Genomic DNA, 19,742 nt, shown 5'->3' on the forward strand with positions numbered 1-19,742 from the left:
CCATATAGAAAACTCCTGTAGAGGCCAATGGCAGGACGCCCCGAGATGGGCCACTTTGGCACAAAGATTATTTCCAGTTAAAAACAGTCACAACCGAACAGACTCAGCAAAAGTTTGTTGTTGCTTTTTTAAAAATTTTTAAATGTTTTTTTTCTTTTGAGAGAGAGAGAGACAGAGAGACAGAGAGACAGAGAGAGAGAGAGAGAGAGAGAGAGAGAGAGAGAGGCATGAGCTCGCGAGGGACAGAGAGAGGCAGACACAGAATCCAAAGCAGGCTCCAGGCTCTGAGCTGTCAACGCAGAGCTTGACGTGGGGCTCAGGCTCACAGCTGTGAGATCGTGACCCGAGCTGAAGTCAGTGGCTTAAGCAACTGAGCCACCCAGGCGTCCCAACTCAGCAAAAGTTTTTGACCCTCTTGTCTCCCTCAGCTGACTCAATACAACTTAGATGGAGGAGCTGCTCCTGGAAGGAGCAATCTGCACAGATAACTACATTATGATAAGAACGAGGGGTGGAAGACAGGGACTGAAGCAGGTAAAACAAGGAGCAATTCAGCAAAGCCTTTTTGTTAAAATTCCTATGCCCCATTGTCTGCAAACACTTTATCTACTCTCTATCTTTTTCCTGTGATTTGCACACCTTCCCTTTGAAAGCCCAGACTCCTACCTGCTTCTCCTTAGTGCAGAATGATGTGTGTCACATATATCCAGTCTTTCAATTTTGTGTTGGTGTGGAGTCCCCATGTATATGAAATTGAATTTGATGTTTTTTCCTGTTACTCTCCTCGTATCAATTTGATTCACAGTGCAGCTAGAAGGATCTGGAAGGGGACATGGAATTCCTTCCTCCCCAACAATGTTATGGAACTTCACTCAAACAGAAAAGAAAAGAAAAGGAAAAAAAAAAAAACCCACCCTAGAGGAGCGAAGATGGAGGTGTGGTAGGAGGACCCTAGGCTTGCTTTGTCCCTCGAACACAGCTAGATAACCATCAAATCATTCTGAGTACCCACGAAAATGACCTGAGGACTGACAGAAACAAACTCCACAAGTAGAGAGAGACAAGAGGCCACACGAAGAAAGGTAAGAAGTGCAGAGACATGGTTTGGGAGAGAAACAGATCGCACGTGCTGCAGAGTGCAGAGAACCCTAGTCACAAAGAAGGGTGAGAAAGAGGCACACTCAGGGGAAGACACAAGAACATTTCCCCAAAGGCACTCACTCCACAACGAGAGGGGGTGAATTTTGTGAGCTTTTGTAAACAGTGGGGTTCAAAGCCTGGAGTTTCACAGGTCCCCAGGATAGCTGGGATGGAGACCTGAGGACGGTGCCCTACTCCTGGAGAGAAGACAGGCAAACAACTTCTGGGCAGATGGCATGTTCTAAGGATCACCTCAGTGGGCAGGGAGAGACTGCTGGTTTGTTTTGGAACACATCTGTGAGGCGCGGCATTGCCTCCGTGGAGACAGAGGAGCTGGTGGGCACCATTTCCTCTGCTCCTGAGCGGAGGTGCAGAGACACATCCTGAGGGCAGCTAACCACAACACTGCATAGCAGGCTTGCTCCAAATCCCACACCCTTGTGGCTCTGGTGTGACTGCCCTTCTGTACCAAACCTGCATCTGTCGCAGCACAGCGAGAACCTTTCCCAGAGGACCGGTGCCAATCTCCCCAACGCCAGGACCCTGAAGTTTGGAAGTTTAGAAGTCAGCAGAGCTGGCTGGGGTAAACCCCAAATGCACTGTGCTCCTCTGGGCCGGCAAGTAACCCGGAATAGACAGAAAGCAGCAATCTGAAAGACACCTAGACACATGAGGGGAAATTATTCACTCTTCTTGGGGGGGACTTCCCCGAGAGCATAAGCATGAACTCCTCTCTCCAGAAACAACGGACCTGGCTAGGTCCCATTTCTGTCCCCCCGCCCCCACCACAAGCCACTTGGGTAAACAGCACAGTGCCCACACAGTGGATGCCTGAGCTGCTAACACCGAGTCCTGCCCCCCTGCACTCTGCTGGCACCGCTTCTGTGCATACGAGCCAGTGCAGGGGGCCCCTCCCCCAGAAGACCAGCACACATCCCCCACACCCCACGTGTACCGACCATTGAGTTGTGCAGGACTTCAGTTCTAGTGGAACTAGCATCAGGTCTCTTTTACCATGCCTGCTTAAAAACTTACCCCACTCTGGCCAAGGACCCAACACTGTCCACTGCAGGTAAAGACAGCATCTGCAGATGACTGGCCTGAGGGATAGAGCAGCCACAGCAGAGCAGCAGAGCACACGAAGCATACACCACAGACATTCCCTGAGGCATGAAGTCCTGCACATTATATGACTGGTTCTTCATAAAGCCTTTAGTCTCAGGAACAGGAAACATTATCAGGCTTTTCTAACACAGAGAAGAAGACAGAGACCTAGACAAAGTGCCAAGAAGAAGGAATTCGTCCCCAAAGAAACAACAAGATAAGGTCGCAGCCAGAGATCGAACCCAAGCACATGTAAGTAACATGCCTGGTGGAGAATTTAAAGCAACAACCATAAGGATACTGGCTGGACTTGAGAGAACAATGGAAGACATCAGGGGCGCCTGGGTGGCTTAGTCGGTTAAACGTCCAACTTCGGCTCACGTGATGATCTCGTGCTCTGTGAGTTCCAGCCCGACGTCGGGCTCTGTGCTGACAGCTCAGAGCGTGGAGCCTGCTTTGGACTCTGTGTCTCCCTCTCTCTCTGCCCCTCCCTTGATCATGCGTGCTCGCTCTCTCTCTCTCTCTCTCTCTCTCTCTCTCAAATAAAGAAGCAAATAAGTAAGTAAATATATAAATAAACAAACAAACATCTACAATTTTTTTAGAAATTTTAGTAGAAGGGAGGAGGACATCAGGGAGGACACCTTGATGAAACAGTTATAACACAATCATTCAGAAATGAAAAAATAAAATAACAGCTTCATAACAGGCTAGATGGAAGGACCACAAGCCCGGAAGAAGCCGAGGAACGAACAAGTGATACAGAAGATAGAGTTACGGAAAATAATGAAGGTGACAGAGGAGAGAGAGAAAGAAGAATTGTGGTGATAGAGTTAGGGAACTCAGTGACTCCATCAAATGTAATAACATTCATATACTAGGAGTCCCAGAAGAAGAGAGGAAACAGAGGAGAGGAAACAACACATCACATGCAGTGACGGGGAAAAGACAGCGCGTCCACGACAGAACTCCCATCAAAATTAACAAAAGTAGGACAACACCAAGACGTACTGTAATTAGAGATACAAAAACATAGGGACAGAGAAAAAGCGTTAAAATCAGCAAGACAGGGGTGCCTGGGTGAGTTAGTCCGTAGAGCGTCCAACTTTGATTTTGGCCCAGCTCATGATCCCCGTGCTGCCTGGCCTCACTATTCTGTGAGGGCTGCCTGAACAGCGGGGGATGTGAGAGTCCCCAGTGGAGGGATGAGAGGTTGCAGTGGCGCCATTTCCCCTCCAGCACCAACACAGTGGGACTTCAGAGAGCGGTACTGCCACTGCCAGTGGAGGCAGGACCCGCTGACACCCCACCCTGTCCATCCGTGCCTGGCAACTACTTATTTACTGGGGAAGGAAACAGGCATTCAGGTCCAAAAGGCACAGAGAACTCCCCTCAGGATCAACAAAAGCAGGTCAACACCATGACATATCATAGGGAAACTTGCAAAATATAAGGATAAAGAGAGCATTCTGGCAGACAGGAGTTAAGATGGCAGGGCAGCATGGAGACCCTGAGTTTGTCTCATCCCTGAAATGCAGGTAGATCAGCATCAAACCATTGTAAACACCTGGGAAAATTGGTCTGAGGATTAATGAAACAATCTGCATACCTTGAGCCTCAGAACTTGGCAGGTCTGTGGCGCAAAGAAGTAAACCGGGGTAGAGAAAAGCCATGGAGGGCAGGGAGCCATTTTTACAGAGAGAGAGCAGAGAGGGAAAGAGAAAGGGGGGGAGGGGGGGCCGTCGGGAGCGTGCAAGAGAAGAACTCTCCCTGAAAGTAGCTGGAGAGAGAGAGAGAGAGAGAAAGGGTGAAAACACTCAAAGAGGACTGGACAAGAAATCTGTTCCCTACCACCACTGATGGGGGGAAAGGAGAGCATTTCAATAGCACAGGATTCTGTTAACAGTGGAGCACGAGTCTGAAGTGTCAGACCTCAGTACCTGGTGGTGCTCTGGTGACAAAGTAGGGAGAATCTCCCAGGAGCAGGCAGCGTGGCCTGCGGGGTCCACGTGCCACATGGGGAGAAGCAATTTCCCTGCGTGGAGAGAATCTGGTAGAGGCCATATGGCCTCCCCACGGGAAAAGACCCCACAGGCCCAGGAGAGCTGCCTCGTTTGCTGGTATTGAGACAAAGACGCCAGAGTGCGGAGAAACCTGGCCCCAGCTGCGTGCTGTGATCTGAACCTTGGAGGGTGTGCTCGCGCACAACTGTTTTCTGGGACAGGTCGTCACCTGTCCATTGCTCCCAGATAACTGGCGTGTGTCCAATCCGGGGAAACCTCTGAAGCCTGGGGTTCTGAGACACAGTCCCATCGGAGATACAACTCTGGAGGGAAGTGCTGCCTGGCCAGCGGACAGCCTGCACACAGACAGTGTGGAGGCAGGGAGTGGACAGAGGCCTGAGACAAAGGAGGGGTGCTTGCTCACGTGAGGGTACAAAATTCCCATTCCAGAGACTGGAGAGCTGAGTGAAGTCATTTTCTTCTCTAGCGTGCGCCCCCTCACACACACACTGATCAACGCTAGTGAGCTAAGCAGCGCCACCAAGCGGAAAACAAAGTCCACCCCCGCCCCGAGCCTGACCAACCTGTGTCCTCCAGACACATCTCCCAGAAGACCACAACAAATCCCTCCACCTGTCAAGTCTGTGGACTATAGCCTACTGCAAAATTTCAGTTCTAGGGAAAAGTGGAGGCAACCCCACTCGGATTTCATTCCGTACACTGCTTCGTCTGTTCATTCTCTTTGCTTCTGTTTTTCTGATGTGTTCTGTTCTCTTTTGTTATGTTGGTTCTTTTTTCTTGCACACAGAAGGAACAGTTGTTTTTTTTTTTTTAATTTTTTAAAGTTTAAAAAATTTATTTTGTTTTCTTTAACGGTTTTATTCTACTTTACTATTTAAATTCTTTTTAATGTGTTCATTTTTAAAGCTCTTTTTCCTTTCTCTTTAGTCCCTTTTCTATCAAGCATCTCTTAACATGCAGACAGATGCATACCTAGGATCTAGCTTCCTTTAAATGATATTTTTGTTTTGTTTTTAATATTTTACTTTTAACTCTTTAAGTTATTAATTTATTTCCCCCTCCAACATGACAAGATGGAGGAATTCACCCAAAATGAAACGAGAAGAAATGACACCTAAGATGTAATCAACACAGATACATGTAAGATGTCTGAACTAGAATTCAAAGCCACAATTATAAGACTACTAGCTGGGGTTGCAAACAGCACAGAAGACACCAGAGGAACACTTTCTGCAGAGATAAAAGAACTAAAAGCTAATCAGGCCAAAATAAAAAATCCTATACCGAGATGCCATCAGGAATGGCTGTCATGACGGCAAGGATGGAGAAAGCAGAGCAGCAATTCAGTGATATAGACCGTAAGATTATGGAAAATAATGGAGCAGCAAAAGAGGGAGGAAACAAATGCAAAAGATCACGATACAAGACTTAGGTGACTCAACAACTTGTTAAAGAGGAATGACATTCATATCCTAGAAGTTCAAGAGGAGGAATAGAGAAAACAAGGGGCAGAAGGTTTATGTGAGCAAATTATAGCAGACAACTTTCCCAATCCGGGGAAGGGCACAGACATCAAAGTCAAGGAGCACAGAGAACTCCCATTAGATTCAATGCAAAATAACCAACTCCAAGGCATATCATAGTCAAATTCACAAAACACACAGACAAGGGAAGAATAATGGAAACAGCAATGGCAAAAAGAGTTCTTCACCTACACGAGGAAGCAGGCCAGGATTACAGCATATCTGTCCACAGGAACTTGGCCAGCTACAAAGGACAGGCAGGACACATTCACCGTGCTGAATCAGAAAAATCACGCAACCAAGAATGCTTTATTATCCAGAACTGGTGTCATTCAGAATGGAAGGAGGGATAGAGTATTCCGGACAAGCCAAAACTAAAGGAATTTGTGGCCACTAAACGGGCCCTGCAAGGAGTCTCTAGGAGGACTCTGTGAGTGCAGAAAGAAACAAAACAGAACAGAATGTAAAAGAAAACAAACCAACCAACCAACCAACCAACCAACCAACCAACCACAAAACAGATCAAAAGCAACCAAAACCTAGAAAGGGCAAGAGAATTCACCAAAAAGACCACCTCCACAATGGCACTAAATTCATGTCTAAAGGTAACGGACCCAATGCTGCAATCAAAAGGTTAAGGTAACCACTCTAAAGGTAAATGGACCCAATGCTCCAATCAAAAGACCTAGGGCATCAGAACGGATTTCAAAACAAGGTCCATCCAAATGCTGCCTACACAACACTCATTTCAGACTACAGACACTTGCAGATTGACAATGAGGGGATAGAGAACCACCTATCATGCTACTGGACATCAACAGAATGCTGGAGTGGCCACACCTGTATCAGACAAACTAATCAGACCAAATAATTAAGGGGTCTACCCATCAAGAAGATCCAGCAATCGTAAATAGTTACTACGTCTCCAAGTGGGACCACTCAAACATATAAGCCAATTAAGAACAAAGAAAATCATTGATACTAATACCATAACTGTAGGGGACTTAAATACCCCACTACAACAACGGACAGATCATCTAAACACAAAATCAGCAAGGATACAATGGCTTTGAATGACAGGCTGGACCAGATGGACTTAGCAGATACATTCAGAACATTTCATCCTAAAGCAGAAGAATACACATTCTTCTTGAGTGCACCTGGAACATTCTCCAGAACAGATCACATACTGGGTCTCAAGTCAGCCCTCAACATGTGCCAAAAAGATCGAGCTCATACCATCCATACTTTCAGACCACAAGGCTATGAAACTTGTAATCAACCACAAGAAAAAAGTTGGACAGCCCTCAGAAAGATGGAGGTTAAAGAATATCCTACTAAAGAATAAATGGGCTAACCAAGAAATTTACGAAACGATAAAGAAATACAGGGAAGCCAATGAAAATGAAAACACGGCAGTCCAAAGCCTTTGGGAGGCAGCAAAGGCAGACCTGAGAGGTTTGCAAATCAGGCATATCTCGAGAAGCAAGAAAGTCCCCAAATACACAATCAAAACTTGGCCCCGAGGGCGCTGGAAAAAAGAACGCTGAATAAAGCCCAAAACCAGAGGAAGAAGGCAAATAATACAGATTAGAGCAGAAATCAATGATATCGACTGATCAACGGACCAGTAGAACAGATCAACGAAACTAGGAGCTGGTTCTCTCAAAGAATTTAACAAAACTAATAAACCCTAGACAAAAATAAAAAATAAAAAGGAAAGGACTCAAAAAATAAAATCAGGAATAAAATAAGAGAGATGACCATCAGTACTTCAGAAACAATGATAAGAGAATATTATGAGCAGTGATATGCCAACAAATTGGGCAATCTGGAAAAAATGGACAGACTCCTAGAAACATGGAAACTACCAAAACTGAAACCAAAGATATAGACAATTTGAACAGACCCATAACCAGTAAGGAAACTGAATCGTAGTCAAAACTCTCACAACAAAAACATTCCAGGGCCGGATGGCTTCCCACAGGAATTCTACCAAACAGTTAAAGAAGAGTTAATACCTCTTCTTTCAAAGCTGTTCCAAAAAGTAGGAACGGAAGGAAAACTTCCAAATTCATTCCATGAGGCCAGCATTCCCCTGAAAAATGCTGTTTCGAAGGTGCAGATGCACCCAAATGTTTATAGCAGCAGCACTCTCAACAACTGCCTATCTAGGGGAAGAGCCCAGCTGTCTTTCGACTGATGAATGGATAAAGAAGAGGTAGTGTATTCATGCAATGGAATATTACTTGGCAATCAAAAAGAATGAAATCCTGGATGGAAGTGGAGTGTACTACGCCAAGCGAAATAAGTCAGTCAGAGACAGACAAATACCACACAACTTCACTCATATGTGGAATCCAAGAAACAAAACGGATGGACGTAGTGGAAGGCAAGGAAAAAGAAGGTAAAAACACAACGGGGACACATAAGAGACTCTTAAATACACAGAAGCAACTAAGGATTACCCGAGGGAGGAGCACGGGGGGATGGACTAAACTTAGCGTGATGGACGTTAAGGAGGACACTTGTTGGGATGAGTACACCTGGGTGTTACAGAGAAGTGATGGACCCATTGTGACCCTCTATGTAACTTGACTTTAAATAAAAGTTAACAAAAAAAGAGAGACAACAAATTCTGAAAACAGCTAGGGATGAAAAAGGTCCTTACCCTACAAGGCTTGAAGTTAGCAGCAGACCTGCCGTCAGAAACTTGGCAGCTCTGAGGAGAGTAACAGGAAATACTCACTGTGCTGAATGGGAAAAATGTGCAACCGAGAATTGTTTATCGAGCACCAGCAAGGCTGTCACTCAGAACAGAAGGAGGGTTAAAGACTTTCCCAGACAGACAAAAACTAAAGCAGTTCGTGACCCCCTACACTACCAGGCAGAAAATTTTTAAGGGGACCCCCTGAGTGGGAGATTAAAAAAAGAAGATAAAAGTCCTGAGCAACAAACACGGCAAAGGACCAGGTCACCTGAAACAGCAACTCTACAGGTTAACACGATGGCACTAAAATCATATCTTTCGACAATCATTTTGAATACAAACGGACTAAATGCTCCATTCAAAAGGCACAGGGTATCAGAAGGGCTAAGAACTGATACAACTCAACACCAACCCTCCCCCCGCAATTATGCATTCAAAAATGGGCAGAGTGCTTGTTCAGATTTTCTTTTTTCCCCAAAAACACATGCAGATGGCCAACAGACACATGAGAAGACGTTCAAACTCACTCATCTTCAAGGAAGTGAAAATCAACACAATGAGATTAGGGGCTGATACGTGTCCAAAAGGCTGAAATCCAAAACATAAGAAACGACACGTGTTGGTCAGAACATGGAGGAAAAGAACACTCTTGCAGTGCTGGTGGGAATCCAAACTGGTACAGTCATACTCTTTGGAAAGAGTATGGAGCTTCCTCAAACACATTAAAAACAGGATTACCATGTGAGTTGGTCATCCGACGACCTTTTGGAGGTATTTACCGCCAAAGAAAGAAAATGAAACCTTAATTCGAAAAGATACATGTCCCGATGTTTATGGCCACACTGTTTATGAGAGCAACCTAACACAAATGGATAAGAAAAACATGCACCTGCACAATGGGAAATTACAGAAAAGGAAGAAAGAAAATGAAACCTTAAGTCGAAAAGATACATGTCCCGATGTTTATGGCCACATTATTTATGAGAGCAACCTAAGACAAATGGATAAGAAAAACATGCACCTGCACAATGGAAAATTACAGAAAAGGAAGAGATCATGCCATCTGCAACAACACGGTAGGACCTGGAGGGTGTACTGCTCATTGACAAGAAGTCAGACTGAGAAAGGCAAATAGAAATGATTTCACTCCTAAGGGGAATCAAAAATAAAACAATGAAATAAGCAAAGAAAAAGCAGAATCAGACCCATACACAGAGAAGAAACTGATGGTTGCCAGAGGGGAGGAAGCGGCAGAATGGACAAAACGGGTGGAAGGGAGAGGGAGATACAGGCCTCCAGTTATGGAACGAGTCAGTCTCAAGAATCAAAGGCACAGTATTCGGAGCACAGTCAATGATGTAACAGCGATGTAATGGGACAGACGGAGCTAGTGATGTTGTAATAGCGATGTAATGGGATAGATGGAGGTATCCTGGCACGCTTGTGGTGAGCATAACCTGATGTATAAATGTGTCAAATTCGCTATGTTGTACATCTGAATCCCATGTTGCAACCACACACAAATTTTGAGAAAGAAAGAAGGAAAGGAGGCAGGGAGGCAGGGAGGCAGGGAGGGAGGCAGGGAGGCAGGGAGGCAGGGAGGCAGGGAGGGAGGCAGGGAGGCAGGCAGGGAGGCAGGGAGGGAGGCAGGGAGGCAGGCAGGGAGGCAGGGAGGCAGGGAGGGAGGCAGGGAGGGAGGCAGGGAGGCAGGCAGGGAGGCAGGGAGGGAGGCAGGGAGGCAGGGAGGGAGGCAGGGAGGCAGGGAGGGAGGCAGGGAGGGAGGGAGGCAGGGAGGGAGGGAGGGAGGGAGGGAGGGAGGGAGGGAGGGAGGGAGGGAGGGAGGGAGGAAGGAAGGAAGGAAGGAAGGAAGGAAGGAAGGAAGGAAGGAAGGAAGGAAGGAAGGAAGGAAGGAAGGAAGGATGGGAGAGAGAAAAGAAAAAAATGAAAGAAGAACAGGAAAAAAAAGAAGAGAAAAGAGAAGAGAAGAAAAGCCAAGCCAAGCCAAGCCAAGCCAAGCAAAGAGAAGAAAAGAAACAGAAAACCAAGGCAAGTATTTGGAAAAATCTTAAAACGTATCCCAAATATCTCTTGGGGGGAAAAAAAATGGATCCCGATTTACATGTCAGACCTAAACCTGTAAATGTCTTAGAAGAAAACTTGGGGAAATGCTTCATGCCATTGTATTTGCCAGGGATTCTTGGACTGACACCAAAAGCACAGAAGGGAAAAAAAAATTAGCTTGACTTCATGAAAATTGAATATGTTGTGCATCAGAGAATACCATTAAGGGAGTGAAAAGGCAAGTGACAGAACGGAAGAAAGTATGGTGAAATTACGTATCATAAGATATTAACATCCACAACTTATAGGCAGTTCCTAAAGCACAAGAACAAAATAACAACCCAATTTAAAGATGGGCAAAAGACCTGAATAGACATGTCTCCAGAGCTGACCAACACATCGCCAATAAGCACATAAGAGATGCACACTATCACTAATCATTACGGAAAGCAAACAAAACCACAGAGTAAGACACCATCTCACACCATTACGAGGGCTCTTATTAAACAAACAGAAAACAACAAATATTGGCAAGGCTGTGGCCTACTGGGATCTACTCTGGAGAAAGTTCCTTGAGCACTTGAAAGAAGGTGTGTTCTGTTGCTTTGGGATGGAATGTTCTGTATATAGCTTTTAAGTCTGCCTGTTCTATTGTGTTGTTTAAGGTCAATATTCCCTTACTGATTTTCTGTCTGGATGATTGGTCCATCGATGTAAATAGGGTATGAAAGCCCCCTACTGTCATTGTATACTTATCTATTTCTCCCTTCAGGTCTGTTAATGTTTGTGTTCTGTATGTGGGTGCTCCTATGTTGGGTTCATAGATATATAAACATGTTATGTCCTTTGCTGGACTGACGGATTTTTCATTATGATATGCCCTTCTTTGTTCTTACACAGTTGTTATTTGTAAGGTTATTTTGTCTGATGTGACCGTAGGTACCCCAGCTCTGTTTTGGTTTTCATAAGCATGGGATGTGTTTTCCCGTACCTTCACTTGTGGTCTGTGTGCATCCTTCCTTTTCATCCTTAAGTCATTCTCTCACAGGCAGCATATAGATGACTGTTGTTTTCCAAGTCCATTCAATCACTATGTTTTTTTGATTAAACAATTTAGTCCTTTTACACTTGGAGTAGTTATGGATAGGTCTGTACTCGCTGCCGGCTGTTTTGTAGTTACTCTGTTTCTTTTCTTCTTCTCCAGCTCTCTGGGGTTTGAGGAGTTTCTTAAGTGGTATGCTTACATTCCTTTCTCAACATCTTTTGGTTATCTACCACAGGTTTTTGTCTTGTGATTACCAAGAGGCTCCCGCGTAACATCGTGCGTGCGTGCGTGCATGCGTGCGTGTGTGTGTGTCTATTTTGTGTTGTAACAACTTAAGTTAGGACGCATTCTAAGGCTCTACATTTTAATTCTTTGCTCATGTTTCGGGATGTTATGGCACATTCAAAAAAAAAACCTTCTATCGTGTGTATTCTCTCCGTGATTATTGTAGTTATGGTTAGTTTTACCACTTTTCCCTTTTAACTTTCCAGCGAGGTTTAAAGTGATCAAGCCCCTGCCTTTATAGCCTTTCACCGTGAGCAGTATGATTTATACTTCCACGTTGTATTGCTGATTGGTGTCCTTTCTTTCCAGTTTGAAGGACTTCCTTTTACAGTTTTAGATTTCACGTCTCCAGGGTATTCTTTACCTGTCCTTCAATTCTGAATAATAGCGTTAGCCTGGTGGGTATTCTTAGTTAGTCACAAGTGTTTTGTTTGTTTCCTTTCAGAACTTTGAGTATATCATGCCACTGACTCTGGCCTGCAGAGTTTCTGCTGAAATACCTGCTGATAGGCTAACAGGGTTCCCTTGTATGTAAATTGGGTTGGTTTGGTTTTGGTTTTGGTTTTGTTCCCTTGCTGCTTTATAATAATCTTTGTCTTCAACTTTTAACGTTTTAAGTACAGTGTGTCTCAGTGTGGATGTCTTTGGGTTCATAATATTTGGAACTGTGCTTCCTGAATCTCAAGGTCTGTGCTTCCTGGATCTCAAGGTCTGTTTCCTTCCCCAGGTTAGGGAGGTTTTCAGCTATTTTTTTAAGTAAATTTTCTTCCTCTTTCTCTCTTGGTTCTCCACTTGATGTTGTCCTGTAAGTCCCTTTAGCTATCTTCACTTTTTTCCCATTTTCTTTTTGCTCTCTGATGGTGAGCTCCACTGCTTTTGCTACAAAGTTTACCGACCCTTTCTTCTACCTCACTTGGTCTGCTGTTGAAACTCTCTGGTGTATTTTTCAGTTCAGTTAATTGTATTCCACTGCTCGACCACTTCTCTTTGGCTTTTTTTCTTTTTTCTTTTCTTTTGTATTTTCGATCTCTTTGTTAAAGTGCTCACTGTTCTCATCCATGCTTCTCTCAGGTTTGGTGAGCACCTTCACGACCACCACTTGGGACACTTAACAGAGAAATTACCTATTCTGTTTCATTAAGGCTTTGTTTGTTGGTTGGTTGGTTGGTTGGTTGGTTGGTTGGTTGGTTGGTTGGTTTTCCCGAGGTTGTATCTCGGTGTTTCTGTTGGAACACATTCCACTCTTTCTTCATTTTTCTGGACTCTCTGTGTCTGTTTCTATGCAACAGTTGAAGCAGTCACCCCTCCCAGTTTTGAGGGGATGCCTTGGGTAAGAGGAACCGTGGAGTTCAGCAATGCCCTAGGTCTTGGTTGTCTCTCAAACCTTCAGGATTGTCAGTGGCCTATTTTGCCCTTCATAGACACACATGTTCAGTGTGCCAAGGCCTGTTGGGGTCCCAATGTAGGCGGATCTCAGTGAGCACTGAGATCTGTACTAGTTGGAGTACAGCCCCAGGTTAACACATTTTAAAATACGCAAATATATGGAGTTCTGTAGGACCAGAAGCAGAAGCTTCCATCCGGCTGTTTCCCAGAGCAGATGTGTAGCTCTTGCCTTTCCGGACGTGGCAATCCCCAACAACTCTGATTGCTGCCATCTTTGCATCTGGACCGTTTGTAGGCCATTCAGAGACGCTCCAGGCCATTCCTGAAAATTCTCCACAATTTTCAGAAGGTGCCAGGTCGCTAAGTGGGGTATACTTGTGCCACCTGGAGCGGTCGTAAGTACAACTGTTCCAGCTCTATACTTAGACTCAGTTATTCAGAAAAGAGTAATGTGTATGCTACGGAGCAGATGCTTTCAAACAGATGTGAATGGACAAAATTCATCACTGGTAATTCACACAGACACTTCACAACCCACGAGAATTTCCGCATTTACCTCGGAACCAACAATTCTAAAACATTCCTGCCACGATTCTTCAAAATGTCCTATCCCATTCTTCACTTTTTTTTTTTTTAACATGTATGTATTATTGAGAGACAGACAGAGACAGAGACAGAGCATGAGCATGGGAGGGACGGAGAGAGGGGGAGACATAGAACCCGAACCAGACTCCAGGCTCTGAGCTGTCAGCACAGAGCCCGACGCGGGGCTCGAACCCACGAACCGTGAGATCATGACCTGAGCCGAAGTCAGACGCCCAACCGACTGAGCCACCCAGGTGCACCGCCCCCTGCATTCTTCACTTTTAAAATGATGGCAGGGTTTCCTTGTTGAGAATGTTTCCATATACCCAAGGTGAATGCTACTTGAAATAACATGGGCCACAGACCAGAACAAACTCTTCATACAAGTCAGTTTCTTTGGAAGACGCAAAAAAAAATAGAAAATTAAAAAAATAAATAAAAATAAAAATCCAGTGCCTGGCTTATAGTGGATGCTAAGGAAATATTTTCCTGAGAAATAGTACTGTTTTACTACACTACTTCACAAAACTCACAACTTCAGTCAAATGGTTAAACACTTTTGAATCTAACCGTGTTTCATGTCTACAATTTCTTGATCTACATATAGAAAATCATATCCTCACAACTGTCAGGCATCTAAACGTATGATGGAAATGCTGACCTAGGAATGCCAGAGCTGACTGAGTTTTAGGAAAGCTATTCCACATCCCAGAAACTAGTAAAATGCTGTATATAAGCATACCATAAAATGAGGCCATACAATCAACCTAAGTCTCAAGAAATTAGATGCTTACCCTCAGTTTTGTAATGAAAAACAACTTTACATTTAAAACCATATCAAAATCATATCTCAAAAGCTTATCTGGCACATGCACCTTTCGTTATATTTCATACGGGCTTTGCACCCTTAATACTCACAAGATCAGCATATGTCTTACAGAGAGCTGCCAGCTTCTCCTCTGGAGTTGAAAGAGTGTTTAAGGCTTGCATCAATAGTAACACTTCTTTTCCTGATGGTCCATAAAGGAAAGGAGAAAAAAAAAAAGTACCAGAAGGATAAAATTAGTCAATTCTACATAAAACTTATGTTCAGCTATCCAGATTATGATTTAAGGGGACATTAGATATAGGCTCACCAGTAAATCAGTGAAACTATTTTCACATTCTTAATTAGAAGGGGTCAGCCTCCTCCCTGCCCCACATCGCTTCACTTAATAACTAACACTACTCGTGGTCAGCTATTTGGCACTGACACTGTAAGAACGCCACTGAATGAAAGTGTAAAAATACTCTAACTTAGCCACTGGTTCCAAATTAAGACATTTTACAAAGGGTAGGAATGTCTTCAAACGCTTTCTGCTAGCCAAGTACAAGTATTCAAGGGAGTTTAAGACTACCTAAAGCGCACATAATCCACAGGGACACACACCTTTTCCAGTGACCAATGTGACTTATGACTGTTTCCTGGTGATTTACCAAGGATACTCTGGGTGCTAATCAAGATTAGGGCCAAGAAAAAGAAGTGAAAAAAAATAGCTCTTTCCTTGGGATACTTTAATAACTGTGCCAGGGATGGGGCGCCTGGGTGGCTCAGTCGGTTGAGCGTCTGACTTCGGCTCAGGTCATGATCTCGCGGTCCGTGGGTTCGAGCCCCGCGTCGGGCTCTGTGCTGACAGCTCAGAGCCTGGAGCCTGCTTGGGATTCTGTGTCTCCCTCTCTCTCTGCCCCTCCCCTGCTCATGCTCTGTCTCTCTGTCTCTCTGTCTCTCTCTCTCTCTCTCTCTCTCTCTCTGTCAAAAATAAATAAACATTAAAAAAAATTTTTTTTTAAACAGAGAAGAATAACGGTGCCAGGGAGAAGCGGCAGCTGAGGTAAGTGGGGGCAAGCAAAGGGTGCTTCAAAGTAAGTGATACACTTCATTCTGTACCCTGCGGGTAGGTAACTTTTTCTTTTCTGAATTGTTCCCTCTTGTATGTAGGACGTTTCATTTTAAAAATCTGAAGACAACTTTAATCGTTGTCTTAAATTTAATGACTTAAATTACAAACAACTATGCATGGGAAAGAGGAGGAGGAACAGGCTGACTTCAAAAAATACTCTGCTATGATAGCACACACAATTTTAGTAGTGAAACCATTTCTCAGTCTGTTCAAGGACAAATACAGAGGGAATACAATTACCGAATGTGTAAGAAGTAACAGTCCACGTAAACTCTAATTTTATGAAGGTTTTAAACTGTAACCATTTAAAACTAGTTAACAATTTTAACCTGAAGCTATAATTTACACACACTGGTGGAGTGATGGGTTCTGAAGACAGCTGTCTTGTTGGCGAGGAATTTTAAATCCTTCTCATATTCCTGTAATGTTAAAGTCCTACAGGGTGCTCAAAAGCGGACTTTTTTAAAATTCCAAGTTATAGTCAGGTACAGAACTCATGCAAATCAAACCACGTAAACGTTACGTACAGTAGGAATTTTAAAAATTGAGAAGCAACCCGTAAGGCCAAGGAGGCGTTTTAGATTTTATTCCTCAAATGTAACATACCACATTCTAAGCCCTAACCTGTCAAACTAACAGAGCAGGAGGGAGAAAACACACCCTGAAAAGCATTCTTGTTAGCCTGCTTTCTAAGCCACAGAAAACATATACCGTTTCCAAATTTTAGTGAATAGTCTTTTAAATAAACTGAGCAGATACAGAGTTCTCGCAGTAATTATTGGTCAGATTTCCACTCCACTCCACTCCACTCCACTCCACTCCACTCCACTCCACTCCATTCATTTAAAGAGTTAAATGCAGGGCAAAACAACAGCACTTCTGCCCAAAGGCCACAAACTTTTTCCCCCCAAAAACAATTCTTGATTATTCGCACAGAAATAATGTGATTCCTATGACCAGGCTTCCTACCTCGTCATATTCTCATCCTGATTATAACTGCCAACCTGTTCCAAGAAAACAGAGGTGTGTTTTCACCTAACCACATCTTAAGACAGACTTAAAACAGACTATGTTCTGTCATTACCTGTGCTGCAGAAAGGCTAGGTAAAATGAGTAGCATGTGAAAATGTCCAAGCACTGAGCAGAAATTATTACCTAAGGTTCTTCCTTTGTTCCTGTTGCACTGTGAATCCTGCTGATCATCAGAAGGATCTTTTCCACCATCTGGCCCAGGAGGCTCCATTCTTGACTCTTGCGTGCAGTACACTGGGCTCACCAAATTCCTGTTCTTTCTTATCAAGTTACTGTCTTCATCCTCTTGCAAGGAATGCCTGCTACTTGCGCCAGCACAATTTGAGTCTTGGTGCTGAAGAGTATCGTTCGACTGAGAGTCACACAATCTATCTGCTTTCACCCCTAGCCTGCAAATTCTAGATTCATCCATTGTGCCACTCACAAGCTAGAAAGAATGAAGAGGGGGGAAAAAATTTTTTTAAAAGGACCATGGAAGGGGCTAAATCAATTGTAATGAAGGAAGGGGAACTATGCAGTGCGTAAGAATACAGTTTTCCATCCTACGTTGCTCATGTCTAAACACACTGTGTACTTTTCGTATGTGGTACAATCAGTGGGCCCATCATCATTTCACAGTTCCCCCCCCCCCCCCCCCCGCTCCTTTCACAGTTGTTTACAAAATAGCAATGCCGCTTAGAATCAAAGGAGGCAAAGAGTTGGGAAGGACTACCATAATGGTAGAATAGAAAACCCCGAGGCTCTGTCCCTCCAGCAAGTAACATGCTGGCAGAATCCACCAGAATCAACTTCTGCAGAACTCTGGGACCTTCTCAAAACTTACAACACAAACACAAAATAAAACTTATAACCCAAACGGAAGGCTGAGCGAATGAAAAAGCAGCTGTCTTGCAGCAGGAGAGAGCACTGGGGGATTTTAAACTTCCCACCAACCATTCCCTATACCCCACGTCAACAGTGACCACGGAGGCAGCAGCCCACACTCTTAGTGCCACAGGGAACAACGCAGACATTATTTTCAAAGGATCGTGGTCCCAGTCAACCTTTCTGGCAGGTCTCTGAGAACCGTGTACGTAAGTTTGCCTCTGTTTTACTTTGGGGAGAGCTGTCCCAACACTGAGGTCGCTTCCCAGGATGCTCTGGATACAAACATCCCAGCCACAAGTATTAACGTCAGCGGCTGGGTGTCATGGAACAACAATCAGGAAAAAGGAAGCGAGAGAGAGAGAAAAGCTAGAGGAGAGAGAAACTGGGAAATGAGATGATGATATAGGCTTTTTAAAAGTTCTGGCATCCGTCTGGCCTTCATGTACAAGTGAAAGCTAACGTGTGAAAGCAAAGTTATCAACAGCCTGGCTACGCTGTTCACAAGCAAGTGGAAACATGTCTTGTGTGCTGATGTGGGGCCACCCTCTCCCTCTTCGTGCCCTCTGATTTCTTCCTGTGTACCCTGACTTTAGCCACCTTAAGGAGGAGGATGGCTAGGGTCGGGAGGAAGGATTCCCCACCCCCCAATGGAAGCCAAAGGCCATCCGCATGCATCCCAGCATGCTGGTGTACCGTGGACAATAGAGGGACTCAAACTTTTACGTCTCTGTTTGGAAACAGCTACTGAAGTCACTGCCCCCATCTGAGTCTGTTCCACTGATGGCATTTGGGGCACACTTCACAGATCAAGGAAGTGAGACAATCAGCCATGGGCTTATTCAACGTACCGTTACTGCGCTGCCCTAATCTGAATGTATGCTTCAGATTACTCTACAAATACATGTATACATCGGATATAAAGTGTAATATGCTGCCAGTGGGGATTCTGTCATTTGGGAGACCCACAAATAAGTGCTTTTGGCGTCCACAAATCCGAATGACGCCGTTATGTTACAAGTCTCTGTGATAAGGCAAGCAATGGGCAAGCCTACCCTACCTCACATACCCGGTGTATCCTTTTGAAAAGCACCAATTATCTTGTCCCTGGGCTCCTGCAAACGCTGAAGACTTCTTATTCCAAGATGCTCTCCTGACTCTCTGGCCTGATAGTCTCCTTTCGGGGTGGGTGAACTCAGTTTTTAAGACTAACAATGTAGGAAAAGCCCAACAGGTTTCATGTAACAAACTGAAATGGCCGACTCGAGGACTTAGTCAGCCAAGTCCCACCTCTACTTTACACAAAGAAGTGTTTGTTGTCATTCTGGAGGTCTGTTGCCTAAAGCAAAGCCACTGGCCCAGTGGGATTCAGAGGGGCTCTCCGAATTCCTGTTTCCTCTCCAAATCTCCAGTTTACCTGGTGACTTGGTTACAATGAAACCGAATGGCCGCAGCTGGCTGTGCTCGCTGTTTTGCCTCAGCACAAATTATGAAGAACCAAGAATGGACCTGGCTGCTGCGTTAGGTGGAGTGAATTCAAGGTAACTCCTACTGCTCTGCTGCTCTGGCCTATACCTTATCTCTCCCCGATGAGACTTGTTACGGCTCACTGTTTGGTCTCCAACTTAGAAAAAAAAGACAGACTGGTAGATTAAGGACCTCCTTCCTCTTTAGCACCACGAAATGGGGAAATGAACCAAACCCACTAAATGAATCATCTGGGTTATTCACGTAGATGCGCATGGTGAGAGTGAAAGCAGGCTGCGGATCAAGCCTGCACCACCGGGACTGCCGCCTTTGCTACAGGCCGAATTACGCTCACTGCACGGATCACGGCAACATGTACACCACCATCGTAGACTGGGCACAAAGTAAAACATTCTGTTTCTGGTGCAGACGTTACCGTTGTATGCTAGGCTTGTGACACAGGCTGAGAGTTGACCCAGTTGTCTCCTGATTGGGAAGGCCACAGCACACAGGGCACTGAGTGTACCTCCTGCTGGAAGTTTGAGTACCGCTGACCTTTGAACTATTGCCAGGGCT

The 19,742-nt window shown here is 44.7% G+C and overlaps 1 protein-coding gene and 1 non-coding gene across 6 annotated transcripts in view; one reads left to right on the forward strand and one right to left on the reverse strand.

Moving 5' to 3' along the window:
* LOC124527573 (gamma-taxilin-like) overlaps positions 1-19,742 on the reverse strand; it is a 66,166-nt gene that overhangs the window by 33,747 nt on the left and 12,677 nt on the right. For 4 of the 5 annotated variants that reach the window (XM_047100667.1, XM_047100668.1, XM_047100665.1 and 1 more), the window contains exons 2-3: positions 16,959-17,262; positions 14,782-14,873 (exon numbers count right to left, since the gene is read on the reverse strand). In XM_047100667.1, the coding sequence (XP_046956623.1) occupies positions 14,782-14,873; positions 16,959-17,247 (381 nt within the window). In that variant the 5' untranslated portion in view covers positions 17,248-17,262. The remainder of the gene's footprint in view (positions 1-14,781; positions 14,874-16,958; positions 17,263-19,742) is intronic. The other variant, XM_047100669.1, reaches the window with a different exon arrangement.
* On the forward strand, positions 15,443-15,527 carry TRNAR-UCG (transfer RNA arginine (anticodon UCG)). Its single transcript has one exon. It is a non-coding gene; the product is annotated as a tRNA-Arg (tRNA).

Source organism: Lynx rufus, unplaced genomic scaffold (assembly GCF_022079265.1).
Source record: "Lynx rufus isolate CCGP_SWC_20201006 ecotype Redwood Valley unplaced genomic scaffold, mLynRuf1.p SCAF_51, whole genome shotgun sequence".
Taxonomy (NCBI): Eukaryota; Metazoa; Chordata; class Mammalia; order Carnivora; family Felidae; genus Lynx; species Lynx rufus.